Source organism: Calypte anna, chromosome 5A (assembly GCF_003957555.1).
Source record: "Calypte anna isolate BGI_N300 chromosome 5A, bCalAnn1_v1.p, whole genome shotgun sequence".
Lineage (NCBI taxonomy): Eukaryota > Metazoa > Chordata > Aves > Apodiformes > Trochilidae > Calypte > Calypte anna.
Window position 1 is genome coordinate 43028645 of NC_044251.1, and position 19509 is coordinate 43048153.

General features: G+C 42.0%; 1 protein-coding gene across 1 annotated transcript in view; it reads right to left on the reverse strand.

Annotated features, from left to right (window-relative positions):
- The window catches only part of FANCM (FA complementation group M), a 61143-nt gene that overhangs the window by 23148 nt on the left and 18486 nt on the right, over nt 1–19509 (reverse strand). The window contains exons 5-13 of the mRNA XM_030452510.1: nt 13849–13980; nt 12881–13013; nt 12076–12204; nt 10683–10778; nt 9216–9403; nt 8360–8566; nt 4802–5036; nt 928–1085; nt 241–393 (exon numbers count right to left, since the gene is read on the reverse strand). Coding sequence (XP_030308370.1) covers nt 241–393; nt 928–1085; nt 4802–5036; nt 8360–8566; nt 9216–9403; nt 10683–10778; nt 12076–12204; nt 12881–13013; nt 13849–13980 — 1431 coding nt within the window. The remainder of the gene's footprint in view (nt 1–240; nt 394–927; nt 1086–4801; nt 5037–8359; nt 8567–9215; nt 9404–10682; nt 10779–12075; nt 12205–12880; nt 13014–13848; nt 13981–19509) is intronic.

A 19509-nucleotide genomic window follows, 5' to 3' on the forward strand; every position in this document is an offset into this window, starting at 1 on the left:
TTTTAAGGAGAGAAAACGTCCACCACAACCTTGGTGGAAAAGATTAGTAATTTAAAAACACAAGTGGGAGACATTTTGAAACAAAACTAAATATATGTTATCCATTTCCCAGTACCTGACTGAGCCCCATGCATCCCCTTCCCTGCTGCTTGTTTCAGCTGACCAGAGGGAGCTACAGCACCTGTGAGTTTTCAGAAGTTGTAACTGTGCATTAAACACATGTGGATGCTCAGACCTTACCTGTTCATGTCTCATCAGTTCTATCATTTCCATAACACTGGTAAAATGGTAGCAGCGATCTGAGTGATCAACCATGAACGTGGGGAAAGATTGATTCTGCCAAATCCTCCATTTAGACAAGGAAAGCTCATGAGCTGTCTCCTCTTCATGCTTCTGCAGTTTGAAATGAAGATAGGCAAGGAGATTTTAATCAAGAAGTTGTTTAGCAAGACTAATGCACATGTCTCTGTCAGGGGCAATAAATACTCTGAACAAAGGAAAGGATCAAAACATTATGACAAAGGTTTGAGATGGGAAGGTTTAAGTGCTGAAATGACACAAAAGCCTCAATTTTTTTTCTCTGAATCAGAGAAGAGCTTGTAAAACTTGAGGCTTTCTTTCAGTAACACTTTTATACTTATATAAACAAGGGAATGAAAAAGCATGAATAGAATATCATCATGCAGTATTTAGAAACAGAACATTATAGATACTGAGACACATTTTCATGTATTTTTCATTTGCAGACCTAACCTCAAAGACCTATTTGAAACATTAGTTCTTAAACTCTTGACCTCAAGAACACAGATATAATTTTCAAAACTGCATTTTTTATGTAGATTCCTTCAAATTCATAGTTAACTTTGTCACTTAGTTTATCCTTTAGGCCTCATGTCAAAGAAAATAACACATTTAGGTAAAACTCACTGATCTTTCTTCCAGGTTTTCTATAGTTTCAAACCAAACTTGAGGCAATGTTGGTGTCTTTATTCCATCACTTTCCTTAATCCTGTACAGTCTGTCCCATATTTCAAATTCTTCAGGTGACAGAGACCACTTCTCATGAGAGTGTAACTGCTTTTGACCTACAGAGGGAGAAACAATAACAGGAAATGTTATCTATTTTAAGAAAAAGGATCCATGGAATACACAGAACTTTCTGTGATGCCACTTGAAGGAAAAATACCTTCTTTATGCCACAAAAACCAGAGCCAGAGAACCTGATGTCAGGAACAAGTATCAAAACAGTGCTATATGTGTTACAACTGTGGATAAATCTATTAGGTGAGAAGGCATCATATAAATAAGATACATAGATTTATTTGTATATAAAATACCTACAGGTCCTTATGACACTACAGCAAACAGGGCAAGCACACAGCTCAAATTTCCAGAGGAGTCTCAAAGATCTTGGGGAACATCTTGCAAATAAGGAAAAGTTTGCTTTTTTGTCTTTCTTTTTTTTATTTTTAACTTACTCTTTAAATGCTGGGAAGCAACAGTAACATTTTGATTTTTAAAAATGACTATTTTTGTCACAATCTCCTCTATTAAAGACATGTAGGATGAGTAAGAGGACAGAAACAGAAGTACTGTGACAATTCCCCAGGAGCAGGGAAAGGGAAGGAGAGGCTCATGAGTTTTATTTAGATTCATAAGTACAAATGGGAAGCTCAGGGCATCTGTGAACATCAGTGCAAGATGAAGCCAAGAGCAGAGCTCACGTGGCAGCCTCCTGAAGGCACAGCCCTGATGCTGCCTGGCTCTGAGGGGTACACTCCAGTGACAAAGGGGAGATGGAGTCATTTTGGGCAGTCTGACAGGAAGCCTTGATACCACCACTACACCAAAAATGCCAAATCCCTCAAAGCAGCCACCAGAGCAACAGCAAAGGAACATCCAAAGAACCAGTGGTAAGAGAGTGTGAGGAACATGCTGGCTTTCAGCCCAGCTGTGTGAAGCAAGGAAAAAAATAACAAAGTTAATTTGAGAATCACGCAGCAGACAGGATTTGGGATGAATCTGCAGTCAACAGCCTGTTCTGAATTAATGCCACATAAGGAGGCAGCCCACATCTCTCAGTCCCCTCAAATCACAGCTGCCTGTCACCACAGGATGGTGACTCAAAACCAAATCCCAGAGAGTTCACAGGACTAGGTTCAAGTCAGAAAAAGTCTCTCACAGCTGGAAAAAACAACTAACACTGAAGTCTAAAAAATAAAGTCCCAGAATATCATTATTGTTCCTAAGACATTTTTGACTCAAGGCCAGGAGATGTTCCACTCCTTTATAGCTAACACACAGATCAGGGCCCAGTAGGGAAGGAACAGAGAGAAGACAAAGCTGGTATGAGGCACATGCAAAGTGTTTTATTCTCATAAAATTTATCAGCCATCCAAAGGCATTGCTACAGCTATATTAAGAGGCATAAAAACCCAGAGATCTAAAGACTAAAGAAGGCATTGGTATAGTTGAGGAAAAGACAGTTAAAGAAGATTGCATCCTTAAGATAAAATCAGCAATTAAAGAAATAAAGTGAAATTGTCAAATCAAACAAAAAAAATACAGCTAGAAGACAACTCAAAACTGATACAATCTGAAAAGGGGGGAGCAGAGCAATTGTAAAGAACCAGAACAAAAAGAATTAACAAAATGAGACTTCATCTAAATAAATGTAATACAAAAAAAAAGAAAAAAGAAAGAAAAGAAATTATTGATACCTTCAAATGGCATTTATCTACTAGGAACAGCAGGGAACTGGAAGAGCACCTTTTTATGCATGTTGGCTCTTTCTTTGCCATACCTCTCACAGAGCAGAGAGACAGACAGACAATCTGCAAAGATAATAACCTTAGGGATGATCATAAAGATCTGTCAGCACTTCCACTTTTTCAGTTATCCTGTGGTGGAGTTACTCACATTTTATAAAGTAAGAAACCAAATGCTTTTTGATTTTATTGCACTTACTAATATGATACTCAGTGTTAGCAAACTTTTAAAAAACAAAGAGAAAAAAAAAGACAAGCCCTAGAGAGAAAAACATTTAAGGACTGCCAAATAATGGGATATTTGCTGCTGTTGCTGTGCTTGTTGAAGGAAAGCTCATAAAAATGAAGAACATGCTTGGTTAGTGATGGGACAAGAGAAGGATAATGTGCTCTTCTGGTGCTGACCAACAAAATTCTTGGAAGAGGTTTTGAAGTGGAAGGATAGTGTAAAATTTCTAGAAATTTAATCAAATTAAAAAGGACAGTTAATATTTAAGTTTTACTAGAAAAGGAAAATGCCTGAAATTACCACAATACTTCTGCCTATGATGCTCCAGTTTCTGTGCAGCTGTTTTCTTCCACAGACAAACCTGAAGATCAACTGAACCTCAAGAACAAATGAAAAACCAGGGAGCACAGATAAAACAGGTACAGATTATTCACTAGTGTTGGCTTTTTCAGTTCTCTAATGTGGAGGGGGAAACTGAAATGAGGAGGAAATGCAAAAACTAAAGATCTTTCTTTCCCTTTTTTGTTTGAGATTTATCTTGAATATCATCCAAACCAGAAACAGCCACTTGCTTCATACAGTAATGGAGGGGACTTCAAAAACACTGGTGCTCTGTCATTTGCTCTCCTGTAACCCTTGTCTGCAGGCTGGGCAGTCAGTCATGGTTATCTGCAGCAACAGACAGACCTCCACGTGCACTCTGTACTGCAACTCTGGCACCTGCTAACCTGTTTCACACGAAAGGAACCTGGTAATTACAGCCTCTGAAGTGCTACTGCCTCAGCAGGAGAGATGCTCAGCATAGTATCTTCTGTATGGATTTAAACTGTCTCTCCTTTCTGTTTTCCAGGACAGACTTACAAATATTCTAAAATTATTATTTTAATTCTATGCTTTGCCCTGCTTGCTTTCTTGCAAGTTGTTCCTGTTTATTCCATTCTTGGTCTCCTCACTGGCAGCCAGCTGGGTTATGTCCAAACCCTGGAGAAGTGTGCCTAGCAGAAGGCTCCAGAGGCAGAAGAGAAAAAAATCAGGATGAGAAGCATCATTCCCCACTCTGTGTTCAGCCTTTGGTTTGCCCTGGATGGTATTTGGAAAGAGATCAAATGTAGATTTTGGTAAGAAGAAGGTTTGTGATCAGAAACACTTGAAAAATACTAACTCTCAAGTCTAACTACTCAGATGCTGAAATCTGAAGCTTCCCAAGTCTTTAGGAGTTTCTGCTTACAAGGACTTGCTATTGGTCTTTGCAGAAATCACTCAGCCAAAAAGATCAAACATGAATATTTCCAAGTATTTAGAAAATTTAGCTCTTTCCTCCTTTCTTATAATTCAGTTTACTGAGCACTTCAATGCCATGCGACTGCACCACCTGAAGAGCCATTTCTCAGACTAATTTTTGCCCAAGGCTTTGCAATTCATAAATATCCTACTCTCCTGATTTCACCTCTTTCTGCCCTCCAGAAGACAGCATTAGAATTTGCTTCTTCTGTTTGCAGCTGGAGTTTCTGACCCTCAGTCACTGACTCCACAAGAAGCTCCATGGACAAAGATGAGACAAATGGCTGATGGGAAGTACAGGCATTTAAGGACAGAACTGTGATTTCAGGATGTTAAAGGAAAAGGATGGGGAATCCCAGCAGCAGGCAGCAGAGTATCACAGCTGACAGGCTACAGCTGACAAAAATTACACCTCTGCTAGAGACCCCAGCCTCCTGTGAGGGTGCAGTTTGGATGTGCTGTAACACAACAAGATGAGATAGCAGCTTACACAGTGCTTAGACAAACACCATAATCCTCTTACCAGTGACACAGGAAAAGAGAGCAGATTTGTGCTGGAGGGAACTAGGTCTTCTCTCTTTGGAAAGCATTCTTGAATTGCTTGGTTCATATTTTTCAGCAGTAATAAACATTTTATGCAGCTTTGGGTTTATGCCTTCTGGAAGCATCCGTGGGCTGTGCTGGTAGAAACGAAGGGTTTTGTTTCCTGAGAGAGCTTTGTGGATGCTCCTTTTGTTAGACTGGCTTTGGTTGTAAGTCTGTAAGAGAAGATAAATCATATGTTGTTGGATTGTTTTCTTCACATGACTTCATCAGAAGAACACCAGAGTGCCTGTGGGGTTTCTCATTACTTTATGTTCCATCCTCAAGATGGTTTTTTGTTTGGTGGTTTTTTTTTTCTTGCCCACAAACATAAAACATAAGATGATGCAAGGCCCTGAGAGTCAGTCATTCCCTCTCCTGTAACACTGTCAGTCAGGTCACCACAACTGCTTGGTCAACTGCAAGTTCCAGAGTTGCATCAAATGTCCACATCGTGGTAACCACAGCAGAGAGAGGAAAGGGAAGAGGAGGAATAGATGAAAACAAGAAAGCAATAAGGTTGTACTGAATAGCTGATAATGGATACATTCAAACATAGCTACTCAGTATTTTTGTTTACTTCTTTTCTTTGTAAAGAGCTCCCACTCTACAACATCTAAATCAAATCAAATCTGAATTAGCAGGCTGTTGTTCCTGGGTAAAACACTGAAAGCAAACATAACAAAAAGCAAGGAAGTACCACAGAGCAGTGACTGCTCTCCAAGTTGCAAACATAAAACACAAACCAAGGGACAGCTTCTGATACTCTGTAAATAGATCAGAAGTAGGCACAGCACTGGGGAGAAAAAGAGACACAGCCCTTGCCTGGGGGAATGTACAGCCTGCAATAGATACAGGGATGGTGTGAATCAGATTGCATCAGAAACAAAGAAAGGAGGTCAAGCAGAAAAAAAAGGCATAAGATTATTAGTCAATGTCATACACACTGCAAGTCCTGGTAATTACACTCCATTTTCATTGTGCAACACAGCAACCAAGCCGAAGATGGAGAAACTAAGGAAAGAAACCATTCCCTCTTCTAAATGTTTCTTGTCCTAATGCTCTGCTCTGAGTCTCCCTGTCAGGTCACTGCTGGGGACAGCAAGTGCTTGGAGTATGAGAGTATGGGAGCTCTGATCTTCTGAGAGAGAGGATCCAAGAAAGCCAGGAGTAAAGGGGAGAGCTGCAGAACGATGCCCTTGGAGTAAAACTGGAAGAGCTACCTCTCAGAACTTGTCCCTCAGGTATCCCAGGATAAAATTTTTAATCCTAGAACATGCAGAAAAATCTTTTAATGGAAAAAAAAAAAAAAAAGTTTATATGACCAACTTCATTGCTTAGCAGCACTGTTCCTTTGTATGTCTCAGAGTGCCTGCCTGGGCTGCCAGGAGCCTGCGTGGCCATGGGCTCCCCTCTGCCCTTCCCTCTGCCTGCAGCTCAGCTCCCTGCAGGCTGATGCACACACGGCTGAGCTGTCACAAGATGTGCAAAAACCCAAATCTAAACACAGCTGGAAAGATCTGTCAGCTGCAGGGATCCCAGGGCATCAGCAGGGCAGAACCAGGAGAGGTGGGACACAGGGAGCTTCCCATGGAGCTGGAACACGTGGGCAGGAGGGTAATGAACAGAGCCACACACACTGGGACAGAAATACCCCTTACAAGTCAAACCTTGGACCCAAACATTTCTTCAAAAGCTTTAACATTGATGTGAAGTGGTTTGATTAAAAAAAACCCACCAAACCAACCAAACAAAAAAGCCCAACCCAAAGAAATTCCCGTGAATTAGTATGAGGTCATTAATGACTTCAGCTCTAAGTTAGGTGATGGGGAAGTTTCCACATAAAGAGATTTGGAAGAAAACTCATTAATAATGGAAAAAAAGCACACTAAAACCAAACAATCAAGAGCCAAACAAAATCAAAACCAAACCCCAAATAAAGCAGATGTTGCTAAGCAATTACATTTATTTTGTTTTCTTGAAACAAAAGCATTATATAAAATTTCTATCCTACCTGACAAAGGTTCTGCTTCAAAAATTGCTGAGAAAACATGAAGAACCCAAAGGTTCTGCTTCAAAAATTGCTGAGAAAACATGAAGAACCCAGTAATCCAACTACTTAAATAAAAACTCCATTTACTAAAATGACTACTTAAATGACCACTTTAAAATCCCATTAGAAAACAGCTTTCAGGAGTAATCAGTCTCCATAACCAGCATGAGAAAATATCTATTTATAAATACCATTCCCCTTTATCATTTTGAAATCTCAACCCTCCTAAGAGATTTTTTTCCCCAACCAGGATGTTTTGGGCCCTCGATAAGAAATAAATCCCTGCTACCTACAAATCTGTACCAGAGGCAAAAAATTGACTGGAACAACAGCAAGAGTCTAAAATGTTGAGTGTACAGGTAGCTTACACTGATCCCAGACCTTTCTGTCATCAAAACCTGACCCAACTCACAACCAGCCCTGCAAGTAAACAAAACCACTGAAGGACCAAAAGCAATTTTCAGCCAGAACAGTGACCCAAAAAGGCTTTGCATCCCAACAGGGGTTTCATGATGAGACTGCAAAGGTGCAGTTCTTGTGAGTCTGCAGACAATCTCACCAAGGATTGGTGCCAACAGGGACTGCCCTGCCTAAACCCTGCCCTGCCTAAACCCTGCCCTGCCAGCTGCCTTGGACCAGACCCAGCACCCTGCAGCTGTGGGAAGAGGCTGGGCAGTGTGTGTGCAGCTGCGGATTGGTTCTCCTGGCTCACAACTCATGGCTTAGCTCTCCATGGGTACATCACTTTCCCAAGGGGCAGCCTGCACTCAAAGATGATTAATTATACTCTTGAGTTGATTGCTGAAGTTCAGGAATTTAGCAAAAGTAGATTTCCACTTAAGATGATCTCTTCAGACCTCCCATGCTAGTCTGCTACCTCTGAGTGCTTGTCTGAGAGCACAGTGTCATCAGCAGTTCAGAGACACTTCCAGTCCTCCTGGCTCTCAGAGATTCATCCCTATCTCTTCCACACATTGCTCTGTGTCCTTAGGGAAACCCCTGTATTTTCTGAGTTCCAGTTTATAATTCACCAAATAAGTGTTACTGAGAACAAACTCTTGAAGCCCTTCACACGGAGGAAGTGCACGGATTTTTAGAATCATGGAATGGTATGGGTTGGAAGAGACCTTAAAAATCACAAAATCACTTAGTCCAAACCTCTGCCATGGTCAGGGACACCTCCCACCAGCCCAGGTTGCTCCAAGCCCCATCCAACCTGGGCTGAGACACTGCCAGGGATGGGGCAGCCACAGCTTCTCTGGGAAGCCTGGCACAGGGGCTCAGCACCCTCACCCCACAGAATTCCTTCCTCATGTCTCCCCGGAATCTCTGTGGGTTATTACACCTTTCCTGCAGCACAGTTGCAGTGCTGCCAGAGGATTTCTGGGATGTTTGGTGCCCACAGGCTGCAGGCAGAGGCTGGAGCAGCCCAAGCTGCAGACTCACCCGTTCCTCCCTGCCCTGGGTGAGGATGACCACGATCCGGCCCTGCCGCCGCCGCCCCGTGCGTCCCATCCGCTGCACCAGCCGGATGGGGCTTTTCTGGGCATCGAAGCAGATGATGAGATCAACTTCTCCAATGTCCAACCCTTCCTCTCCAACACAGGTGGAGACCAGAGTGTTGTACCCACCTTCCCGGAACCGTTTCACCACCTGAATAAACCAGTGAGAAGTCAGACTGGAGGGGTTGGTCAGAAAGCCCTGTACACACACCTTGCAGGTTTCACTAGGTTCAGACAAAAAGTGAGAAACCTAATTTAGATTTTAAAACCAAAAGGCTCAGTCTTTCTGAATTTGTCAGCTACTACCTTGTGGTCAAACACCTCACATTAATGTTATAATCAACAACATATCAAACCTTCAGTTCTAAAGTAGAGGGGGAAAAGCACACCTTATTCTGACTCCAACCATGGCATCCTTCTAAAATTCATCTTCCCAGCTTTGCAATTAAATTTTATTTTTTGCTTTAACTTTGCTAGATCAAAACTTAAGGATAGATTTTATTTTTTCTACCTACAAGGGAAAAAGAAAAAATCCCCTAATGAATTATTTGATATGTCCCCCAATTGTCAAATAAGTAAAAATTAGCATTTGTTAGTGTAATGTATAAAACATTTTTACTTATACATTCTGTTCAGGGAGTGTAATTTGGGATGCTGGGAAACCAGCTGAACTACACAGAAATTGAGTAATAGCAGTTTAAAGTTCAGTCACTGCCATACAATCTATACTGATGCTCATGTAACTATTTACACCATTAACACTCCTTACCAAAACTTCCTAAGAGCAGTCTCATCTTTACCTCAAGTTGCTCCTTTTGGGTGAAGCCTTTGGTGCTCTTCCCTGTGGAGTGGCCAACAAAAGTCATGACTCTGACAGCTGGGCTGAGCCTGGACAGCATTTCAGCAATTTCTTGCACACTGTCTCGAAACGAGGAGAAGATCATCACCCGGGTGTCCTCTGAGCCCCCCAGGGTGCTCTCAGCTGGGCCTTCATCTGGGTCATGTTAAAAAGCCAGAAAAGCATTTTTATGCATAATTAGTAAATAATTAAGAATTGAAAATTAAGGCCAGGCCGTTCCCACCAGATAAATTTTCACAGCATTCATCTCCCACTTCAAGGGAAGACCTGGTGCAAGCACACTGCATTTTGATTTTCTCAAAACAAATTTTTAAAAAAATGAATTTAATCTATAAAAAAACCTGAGTAAACAAATGAAAAACAAACAAAAAAGCCAGGAGATAAAACTGACAGTTAGGAGACTCTCAGCCAGCTTAAAGCCATCCTCCAGAAAATGCTCCAAGATACACTACCTGTCTGAACTATTCCTCTCTGGAACTGGAGAATTTACACCACCTATAGTGAGAACATCTTACACCTGACATACCATGACTAACATTACTTTGAACAGCTCAGGCTTCATGACAAGTATCTTGAAATAAGATTCCTTCTTACAAAGAGCCTACAAAGAGACTGTGAAATCTACTGACATGCCTAGTCAGAGGTTTGCAATAAAACCCACTGCTACCATTAGTCCAGCATGGTGGAACAAGAGATGTGCATCAGCTTTCTACCAGTTAGAGGGTTGTCCCCAGTGCAGCTGCTGAGGATCTTCATGATGTGAAGAAATGTGGATAAACTTCCCTTAACACCATAACCCATTGCTTCTGAATGATCTGGCATCACAGCTGCTTAATTCTCTCATTTCAGGATGAAGGTAAAAACCAGCAGTCATTTTTAAATTACAGAATGACTTTTCTTTCCTCCCTTTTGGTCAAGAAGAACAAGAGAAATATGAATGGTACTGAAGGTTTTAAACTTGAAATCCATGGCTCAGGGTATGTATTCTTAGCAACAGCCTGGAAATCAGGATTTTTATCCTTGAGCTCCATAACTGTGCTGCCTCTACCTTTGCAGGAGGTAATGGCAGTACTGCACTGAGAGATGGTTCACAGAACAACCTGAGACTGGCAACATCATGAGACACAACAGCACTAGGAATGAGTTTACTGTCACAGTTTTACTAATGTGCTAGAATGGTTTATTTCAAATTAATAATGATGATTTATAGAATCCTTTTCTTTTTCTTTAGGAATTTCTACAGTGTAATTCTTCTAAAAAGGACTTTTCCACACAGAAGATATACAAACATACAGGACAATAATGCAGCACAAACCAGGAAATAGATCAGTAATATTCCTTGCTTTCATCTACACTTCAACTGTTCAGATAGATAAGTTTTCTGTGAGTTGTTAGTACTTGCCAGAACATCCCTTTTTCCAGGATTTGAAGTGTTCTATTACAATTTCCTCCAATTTCTTTAACTTTGGATGGCTGTAGATAAACTCCACTTTCTTCTCACACACTGAGAAGGAAATAAAGCCACAGAAAGCTGTAAGTAAACCTCCACAAGCATGAAGGTTTAGCAAACTTCATTTCTTTCCACTGTAATTCTCTGAGTCAGACATCAGTTCCTGACACTAGCTCTACTTGCATTCACCTAAACAAACCAATCATTAAATTACCTATGAAGCACAACTGTTAAACCCAATTTTGGAGAAAGTGGTGTTACTTTTGTTAGTCACATCATAAAAGATTTAGTGAAGTGGTCTTTTTTAACCTTTCATTTTAAATCAAATTAAAAACTCTGAACATGTTTGAAAGAAGCTAAAACCACCAAGAGAAGAAAGATAGATAGATAGATAGATAGATAGATAGATAGAGAGGTAGAGATAGAGAGGTAGAGATAGAGAGGTAGAGATAGAGAGGTAGAGAGGTAGAGAGGTAGAGAGGTAGAGAGGTAGAGAGGTAGAGAGGTAGAGAGGTAGAGAGGTAGAGAGGTAGAGAGGTAGAGAGGTAGAGAGGTAGAGAGGTAGAGAGGTAGAGAGGTAGAGAGGTAGAGAGGTAGAGAGGTAGAGAGGTAGAGAGGTAGAGAGGTAGAGAGGTAGAGAGGTAGAGAGATAGAGAGATAGAGAGATAGAGAGATAGAGAGATAGAGAGATAGAGAGATAGAGAGAGAGAGAGAGAGAGAGAGAGAGAGAGAGAGAGAGAGAGAGAGAGAGAGAGAGATAGAGAGATAGAGAGATAGAGAGATAGAGAGATAGAGAGATAGAGAGATAGAGAGATAGAGAGATAGAGAGATAGAGAGATAGAGAGATAGAGAGATAGAGAGATAGAGATAGAGATAGAGATAGAGATAGAGATAGAGATAGAGAGATAGAGAGATAGAGAGATAGAGAGATAGAGAGATAGAGAGATAGAGAGATAGAGAGATAGAGAGATAGAGAGATAGAGATAGATAGAGATAGAGAGATAGAGATAGAGAGATAGAGATAGAGAGATAGAGATAGAGAGATAGAGATAGAGAGATAGAGATAGAGAGATAGAGATAGAGAGATAGAGATAGAGAGATAGAGAGATAGAGATAGAGAGATAGAGATAGAGATAGAGAGATAGAGATAGAGATAGAGAGATAGATAGATAGAGAGAGAGAGAGAGATGGATGGATCAAAAAGAGCATGGGACAATCAATCTGGAATAAAGAACACTAGTTGAGTGTACCAGAACTAATACCCCCCTGCATCTGCAAACTATGTAGAGTGATCTGATGTTTTAATTTAATCAAAAGGCAAATATTCAGTCCATAAGAGGCAAATACTGACCTGTTTTACTCTTGTACACATTTCCACACTCTGAAGGCAGAGGTGTGCCAGCAAACATGTCTCCAAGCTGCTGATAGAGCTTCATGAAGTCCTCATTACGACCAAGTTCATTCTTTGTACGGGTTAACCCTTTGGAAAAAGTTGAAGTATCTTAGCATTAAATCTAAGGAATGAATATAATTTTACTATCCAAAAGACAAGCTTTCTCAGGAGTAGCAACCTGGGCAGGTGGGAGGTGTCCCTGATCATGGCAGGGGAGTGGGAATGGAGGAGCTTTAAGGTCCCTGCACACCCAAACCAGTCTGGGATTCTATGAAGTGCTGCCTGTTACTCAATGGGAATGGAACCTAGATTAAAAGCTATGATTAACAACTTTCATGAATGATTTTATAACAGTGTTGAAAAGAATTTGGTTCTACTCAGACCAGAAATGCACTGCCAGTCCACAAGACCTTTTTATTACAATTATTTTCCATCAGTCATCTCCCAGGCATTTAGACTAGATGATTGCTATAGGACCCTTCTGATTGGAATATTGTATTCTCTCCTATTAAAACGTTCTATTCACTGCAATAGCAAGCAGGGATTTAAGCAATGTGAGAAACCAGGAAATGCATTGAATGGTCTCCAGTGCTACAGCAGCACTATACCATAAGAAATCTAAAAATCTACACACTACAAATTGTAAAAATGTCAAAAAAAATAAGATTTGTGACAAATTATTAGCTAGTGAGTACTATAAGAATATATTCCATAGATATTCTCTAACATGAAGCAGGCAGTGTAGGGTGTAGGTTCAGTTCACCTTTTGATCCATCCATAATCCCAGAGAGGTAGATGAAGAGTGACCGAAGGCCCATTTGCAGCAGCAGCTCATAACCATGATACAAACTGATACAGAGTGCAAAATCTCCTTCAACTATGCCTTGGTGGATTCCCTGTGGGAACAAAGCAGACTCACTGGTGAATCAGGAGCTGATAAGCAACAAGAATCACTCTGCAATTCTTATGACAAACCCAAGATTGACATCTGAGAGCCAGAGCCAAAGCAGAGACAAAGGGCTGGTGAGCAGCCTGTGCCTGCAGGACAGGTTGCACAATCCTGATTGATCAACAAGGCAATCTTCTCCCACTTTCAAAATGATCTCCAAGCTACTTGTATCATCTTCCAAGCTTAGCTCATAACTTTCTGATGCAGCAACACTCAAAATCTGACAGCTGAACCATCCACCAAGTATCTGGCAAAAGTCTGGCACCTCTACCCAGGATACTAAATCTAAGCCAGGACAGTTGTCTTGCCCACTGTGAAGTTTATTTACCAATGTTCTTCTCAAAGCACACAGGGGTGAGGTCGGTTTGTTTGTTGTGTTTTGTTGTTTTTTTCCTTTCTGTGTTTTTTTTGTTTGCTTGTTACTGTTTTGTTTTAATTTAATATTCTTTTTTAAGTTTGTACAAAATTGAACACTCCGTGACAATTTACAGAAAAGTAGAGGTGTTAATGTGGTTTTGAGGAGAAGGTATATATCTGGCTCTCAGTAACTACTACCTGAGTTCTCAAAACAATTTCAGTTTGGAAATGGAGCTCTTCATCTTTACCTTCAACTTTCCTACATCAGCATAAAGAAACGTGGAACAACTGAGCATATTTTATTACAAGATTAAAAAGAGTGTTACAAAGAACATCTAACTCAATCTATCAGGAAACTTTGTACACTATGGAGTATTACTATTTATTCACTGCTTTAATAATGTGAAATAAATAAAGGTAATTACCACATTTTGTGAAGATGGGTTTTTTCTATATTGATCTCTTGCTAGAATTATCTGGTACTTTGTCAGGCTGGGAATATCCCTCCTTATTAAAGCTCCAATTTTAATCAGACGTCCAGCAAATGTTTCCAGCACCTGCCAACAAAACACAGAAGCTTACAGGAGATAAAAAGGGATGTATATTTAGGCCTTTAAAGTATTTCTATTGTTTACAGATCTTACACAACAGGACACAAGAGGCCAGAGAGGTGGCAGATGCCCCATCTCCGGTAACATTCAAGGCCAGGTTGGACGAGGCACTGAGCACCCTTTTCTGGTTGGAGATGTCCCTGCTCACTGCAGGGAGTTGGATCAGATGGCCTGGAAAGGTCCCAAACCAGTCTGTGATTCTATTTTATTTGAAACACAGCTGTGCCAGGTGTGCCTGATGCTCTGCCTCACCATAAGCTTCTCTACTACCAGGATGCTTCTAGGCTAATTTTCAGATTTTTTCCTAGGAATTTTTACAACTTGGTTCCCTGAGGATTTGTGCCCTCCATCCTGTAGACAAAAAAATCCCACCTGTCCCCAGGATAACCCCACATCCATCAAGTAACTGAGAAGTGGAAACACACACCGTGCTTTTGTAACCACACAAGTGCAGAGCGAGAGGGGAAAGGGAAGGGGACAGGCAGCTTGTGCTGCAGCTCCCTCTCTTCCTGCTAACCAGAACTTAGCAGCTTTTCCAGCTTCAGAAAAACTTGCATTCCTCTTTGAGAAGTCTAAATGAGCAGAGGGGAAGAGTAGCCAACAGTTTAGAAAGCTGTGTGGAAGGGCTGGGAGGCAGAGGGAGGAGCAGCGAGCCCCGTTTCCTTCGGAACCTCCGCCAAAAGAAAATATGTTTTTGTACATCACATGTACCTGCTTTCCACACCAGTGAAACAAGGGAACTGACCTGCACTAATTCATCTTAATCTTGTTTTTCCTCTTTGTTTCTCAGCCTTAGGTGGTCAGGATCTTTTTTTTTTTTTTTTTTTTTTTTTTTTTTTTTTTTTTTTTTTTTTTATGGACTTAGTTTTGCATGAGCGCTAACTCTGTAATAATTGGAGTAATCAGATTTGTTCTACAAAAATCACTTACAATCTGCTGGCCCAGTTGGCTAGTAGCACCAAAAACATCTTACTGCATAATAATATGCTTCTCCAACAGCAGCCATGACATAGGCTGACAGCAGAGAGTTCTGCTAGCTGCTCACACACATACAGTGTTTCCCAAGTTTTCTGGGCATTTTAACACCCACCTGTTCAGCTGAGCTGTTCTAAGAAGGCTATAGCATAACAAATGCCTAATCCCTTTATTGCTGTTCTCTCAGCTCACTGAAAAGCAGGTCCAGCTGAACCAATAAAAGCAGGTCTGACTTTCAGGCCTCAAGCAGTACTGATCTGAGGAGGTCTTGTGAAGACAAAATGTCCCAGCAGGGAAAGAGCATCAGCTGGAAAAGCACACTGCGTGTTCACACACCACGTCACAACGCTGCGTTTCTTCACACATTTAGTGTCTGCTGGGCTTTTGGAGCCTCTTAGGATGCACAAATAGTATTAACACCCACACTCTCCTTATCCCTTCTCAATGCAGGGGCAGCTCAGTTTAACTTCTCTCTGCTTCCTTTGATTATTTTTATCATTTAGTATTCCTTGAGCCTCTTACTCCATTTACAGTGCCTGCTCGGCAAGTCCTGAGAAAGAGGGTGGGAATAATTGCCATCCTCAACTACAGAAGCATTAATCCTCCCAAGACTCAAAAATGCAAAGAGGACTTTGGAAGGGTGAACAAACACTTGGGAAAAGCACCAGCCAAACTCAGGCAACAATGTGCTGGGGAATTTCCACGCTCCCCGCTCCGTGCCCGCAGGTCTTTCAAAACCAGCGAGCTGGAGTCACAGGAGGCTAAGCAGATTACAACAGACAAAGGCTGCTGAGAAAGAATAAAAACAAACCCTAAATTCTGAATGCTCTGGTGCATCTTGGGTTGCTCCTCTGCCCTACTCCAGGCCTTTTTGGATTGGGGTTTTGCTCAGAGGAACCCAGCTCAGAAGGGAACCCGGCTGGAGGGGAGAGGAGTGATTCCTGCAGGAGCAAAGGATGGTGCTGAGGAGGAGCAGCAGCTCCAAAGGATGGTGCTGAGGAGGAGAAGTTCCAAAGGATGGTGCTGAGGAGCAACAGCTCCAAAGGATGGTGCTGAGGAGGAGCAGCAGCTCCAAAGGATGGTGCTGAGGAGCAACAGCTCCAAAGGATGGTGCTGAGGAGGAGCAGCAGCTCCAAAGGATGGTGCTGAGGAGGAGCAGCAGCTCCAAAGGATGGTGCTGAGGAGCAGCAGCTCCAAGGGATGGTGCTGAGGAGCAGCAGCTCCAAGGGATGATGCTGAGGGGGAGCAGCTCCAAGGGATGATGCTGAGGAGGAACAGCTCCAAAGGATGGTGCTGAGGAGGAGCAGCTCCAAAGGATGGTGCTGAGGAGGAGCAGCTCCAAAGGATGTGCTGAGGAGCAGCTCCAAGGGATGGTGCTGAGGAGGAGCAGCTCCAAGGGATGATGCTGAGGAGCATCACTTGCTCTGTGTCCCTGGGGGAGGTGATGTCTGGAAGCCCACCTGTGCCCAAATGTCCCCAGGCACCTCCAAACCCCATCCCCATCTCTACCTTGCCTAGAGGGAGCCTGGTGACTGCCTCCTGCAGCTCCCCAGGCACAGCAAAGCACAGCTCCATCCCAAAGCATTCCTTCTAATTAAGACTAATGGATTAATGAGACCAAATAAACCACCAACACCACTAACAACAAGCAAATGCCAATGGGAAAGTACAATACCAGAGGAATTTCCGGAGGAAATAAAGTAAAATAAATAGAGAAAAGGAAACCAGATGACCTTTTCTTAAAATACAGCCAGAAGCAGTCACCAAGCCACCTGGAAGTCTAAATACACAAGAAATTGATTTCTCATTTTTGGTGAAGTTTTGCCTTTTACCAGTTTGCTATTGTTGTGTTGTTTTTAAATCTGGTCTGTACCTGACAAGTGACTTTAAAAGGACAGAGACAGACACATCTGTGCCTGCTAATAAAAAGAGAGATTGAGGAAAAATAAACCAAAAACCATTGAGTATGCAAGGGATAACTCAGTGCCTTTTATTTTAATGGGAAAAAGCACTTTCCCATCAAATCCTAAACAGTTGGACAGAAGGACATTTGAAATGCTGAAGACCAAGCACAAAGTGTCTCTAATAGTGCAAACAGAGCCAGTCTGAACACAAATATGTTCCTCTAGAAAAGAAATTGATGTTTTCATCCAAAAGCAATGCCCACAGAAGTACAGTGTTTCAGCACTGGTTTATTATTTCCCACACTTGTTGCATAGCTTTTTTTTTTTTTCCAAAACAAATTTCCATTACATGTACTTTAATGTTTCATCCCTTGACCTAGTTTATAACATGCAAGAAAATTATATTGTCACTGTTTGCTCAATGTACATCTCTGTCCAATTTAATCATCTTCTGCAAAACAAACCAAGGGAAACCATTATGAAAGCCAGCAGGACCCAGTCACCTGGAGCTTCAGAACTACCAGGGAGCAGTAAACATAACCTACTTAGAAGAGACAGAGAAACAAGTGCTGCTCAGAGTGATTAGATTTATCTTGCCTCTGTACCTCTATTTTTAATTAAAAGGCTAATACTTCTGGAAAGTCTTCTCAGTCTTTCCAAAACATTTCAGCAATATGCTACCCACTTAAAAGCAGACCTGCTTTTAATTAGTTTAAATTAATTGCTGAATAAGATTCATGGCTTTCTCTAGCTTGCTGACTTCAAAAAGCTGACAGATTTAGTACCAATATATGAGGCAACTAGTAAAGTTATCCTATACTGCACTAAACTTGCCAAGCCCATAGAGGTTTTGCTGCACAAGGGACCTTTCTGAGCAAATCACACTGGTTTTTTGAACCTTCCACCTTAGGTCAGCTTAGGACCTGTGCTTGGAGCTACAGCTGAGGGCTGCCCTGTGTACAACAAGCAGACCCAAACAACTGTTGCACCCCACAGAAAACTTCTATTAATCTGCTTTCTCTTGGCATGAGAAAAACAAAAGCTACAGTTATTTTCATGCAGATTTCCAAGCACTCCTTGCCAAAGAAAGCCTCCCACACATAAATGTTGGAGCTGTGTGGTGTGTTGGTGAGGTACCGTGGCACCCAGAGGTTGATGTGCCCCACCAGCACTGCTCAGTGTCAGCCAAGGAGCACAGGAGCCAGGGCTGGGGAAATGACACAAACAAAGCTCCAGAACACAAATCCAGATTCCTGGATTTGTCCTGTGGACATCACACACTGCTCCTGCTCTCTGCTCCAGGTGTTCAGATTTGTCAACAAAGGGAGCAAAGGAAGACAAGGATGGGAAAGAGGAGAGTTCCTGCAAGCTCTGGCCCCAGCACCCAGAGCTGGAGAGGCAGCTCAGAGGGTGTGTGTACCATGGAGGAGGAGTTGTGATCAGACTGTGCTGGGGCACAGCAACCTCACTCTGCAGGAAGGCATTAAAGCAACCAGGGCCATCTAGAGCCCCAGGGAAGAGCAGCCCCAGGGAAGGTTAAATGAAGAGCCAGAGCATCCATTGCTTTGGGTTTGGGGATGAAACTTGAAAGGTCTGGGTGTCACAAAGTGTGCTGCCTCAAGAAGCCTAAGTGCAATAACCTAATATCCCTGAAAGCAACTCCCAGGAAGAGGTCCCAGGAACAAACCATCATTCATCTCTGCCAACCATAACTCCAGGCTGAGTGAGTGAGTCTTGAGACTCCACCAAAAGAGAAAGTACCCAGGGAACTCAGCAGTGATCAGACAACTGCCAGCCCCACGAGGGTGTCTCATGGTGCAGCTCACAGATACCCTTTTACTGACCACAGAGAAGCTTTTCAGGCACACAGATCACATGAAGTTTGCACAGAGTGGGAACAGATCATTGTAACATTTGATGAAGCCTCTTAGGTCACAGCATAGTATCTGAAAGAAGGGGAGGAGGACGATTATCAACAGGAAAAAAATGTGGGTTTATGACAGGGAAAGCAACTAGAAGAGGCATTTGGAGCTATGACAAGTGCTTTAGATATTTGCCCTCTAGAACTTTGGAGTCAGGACAAACAAACTCTAAACAAGAGGGAGGAAAGTGCTATTTTCTGGAAGCTTTCTACCTTTCCAGTGTTGCAAACAAAGTAGCAGGGAAATGGCAGGGTATGATGTTCTTAAGCCAACCTTACACTTCTCCCAAAGCAATACTGATCAGCCTGGTGATGACCTTGGCACCTCTCAAAGTTTTGTTGCCAAGTTTATATTAACTCCTTCAGACACCTGAGAGTCTGCCCACTCTCTGGGGATCTGCTGCTCATTGCCCATACACTGCTCTTCCTTAGGAGCTGCTCACCAGAAAAGACACAATAGTTTGTCCTCTTCTGACATCTGTTTTTTTTCTATTACAGCATTTTTCATTTCTTAAAAGTTACAAAAAAGAAAGCCTACAGTTTTTACTTTTCCATTGATTTCACTGGGAATATTCTTACTCTTTTACTTGGGAGATTTTAAGACAGAAACAAACTGGGGGAAAAGGGGAGGGGGAGGAACCAACAAATACAACAAAAATAATTTTTTGTTCATCT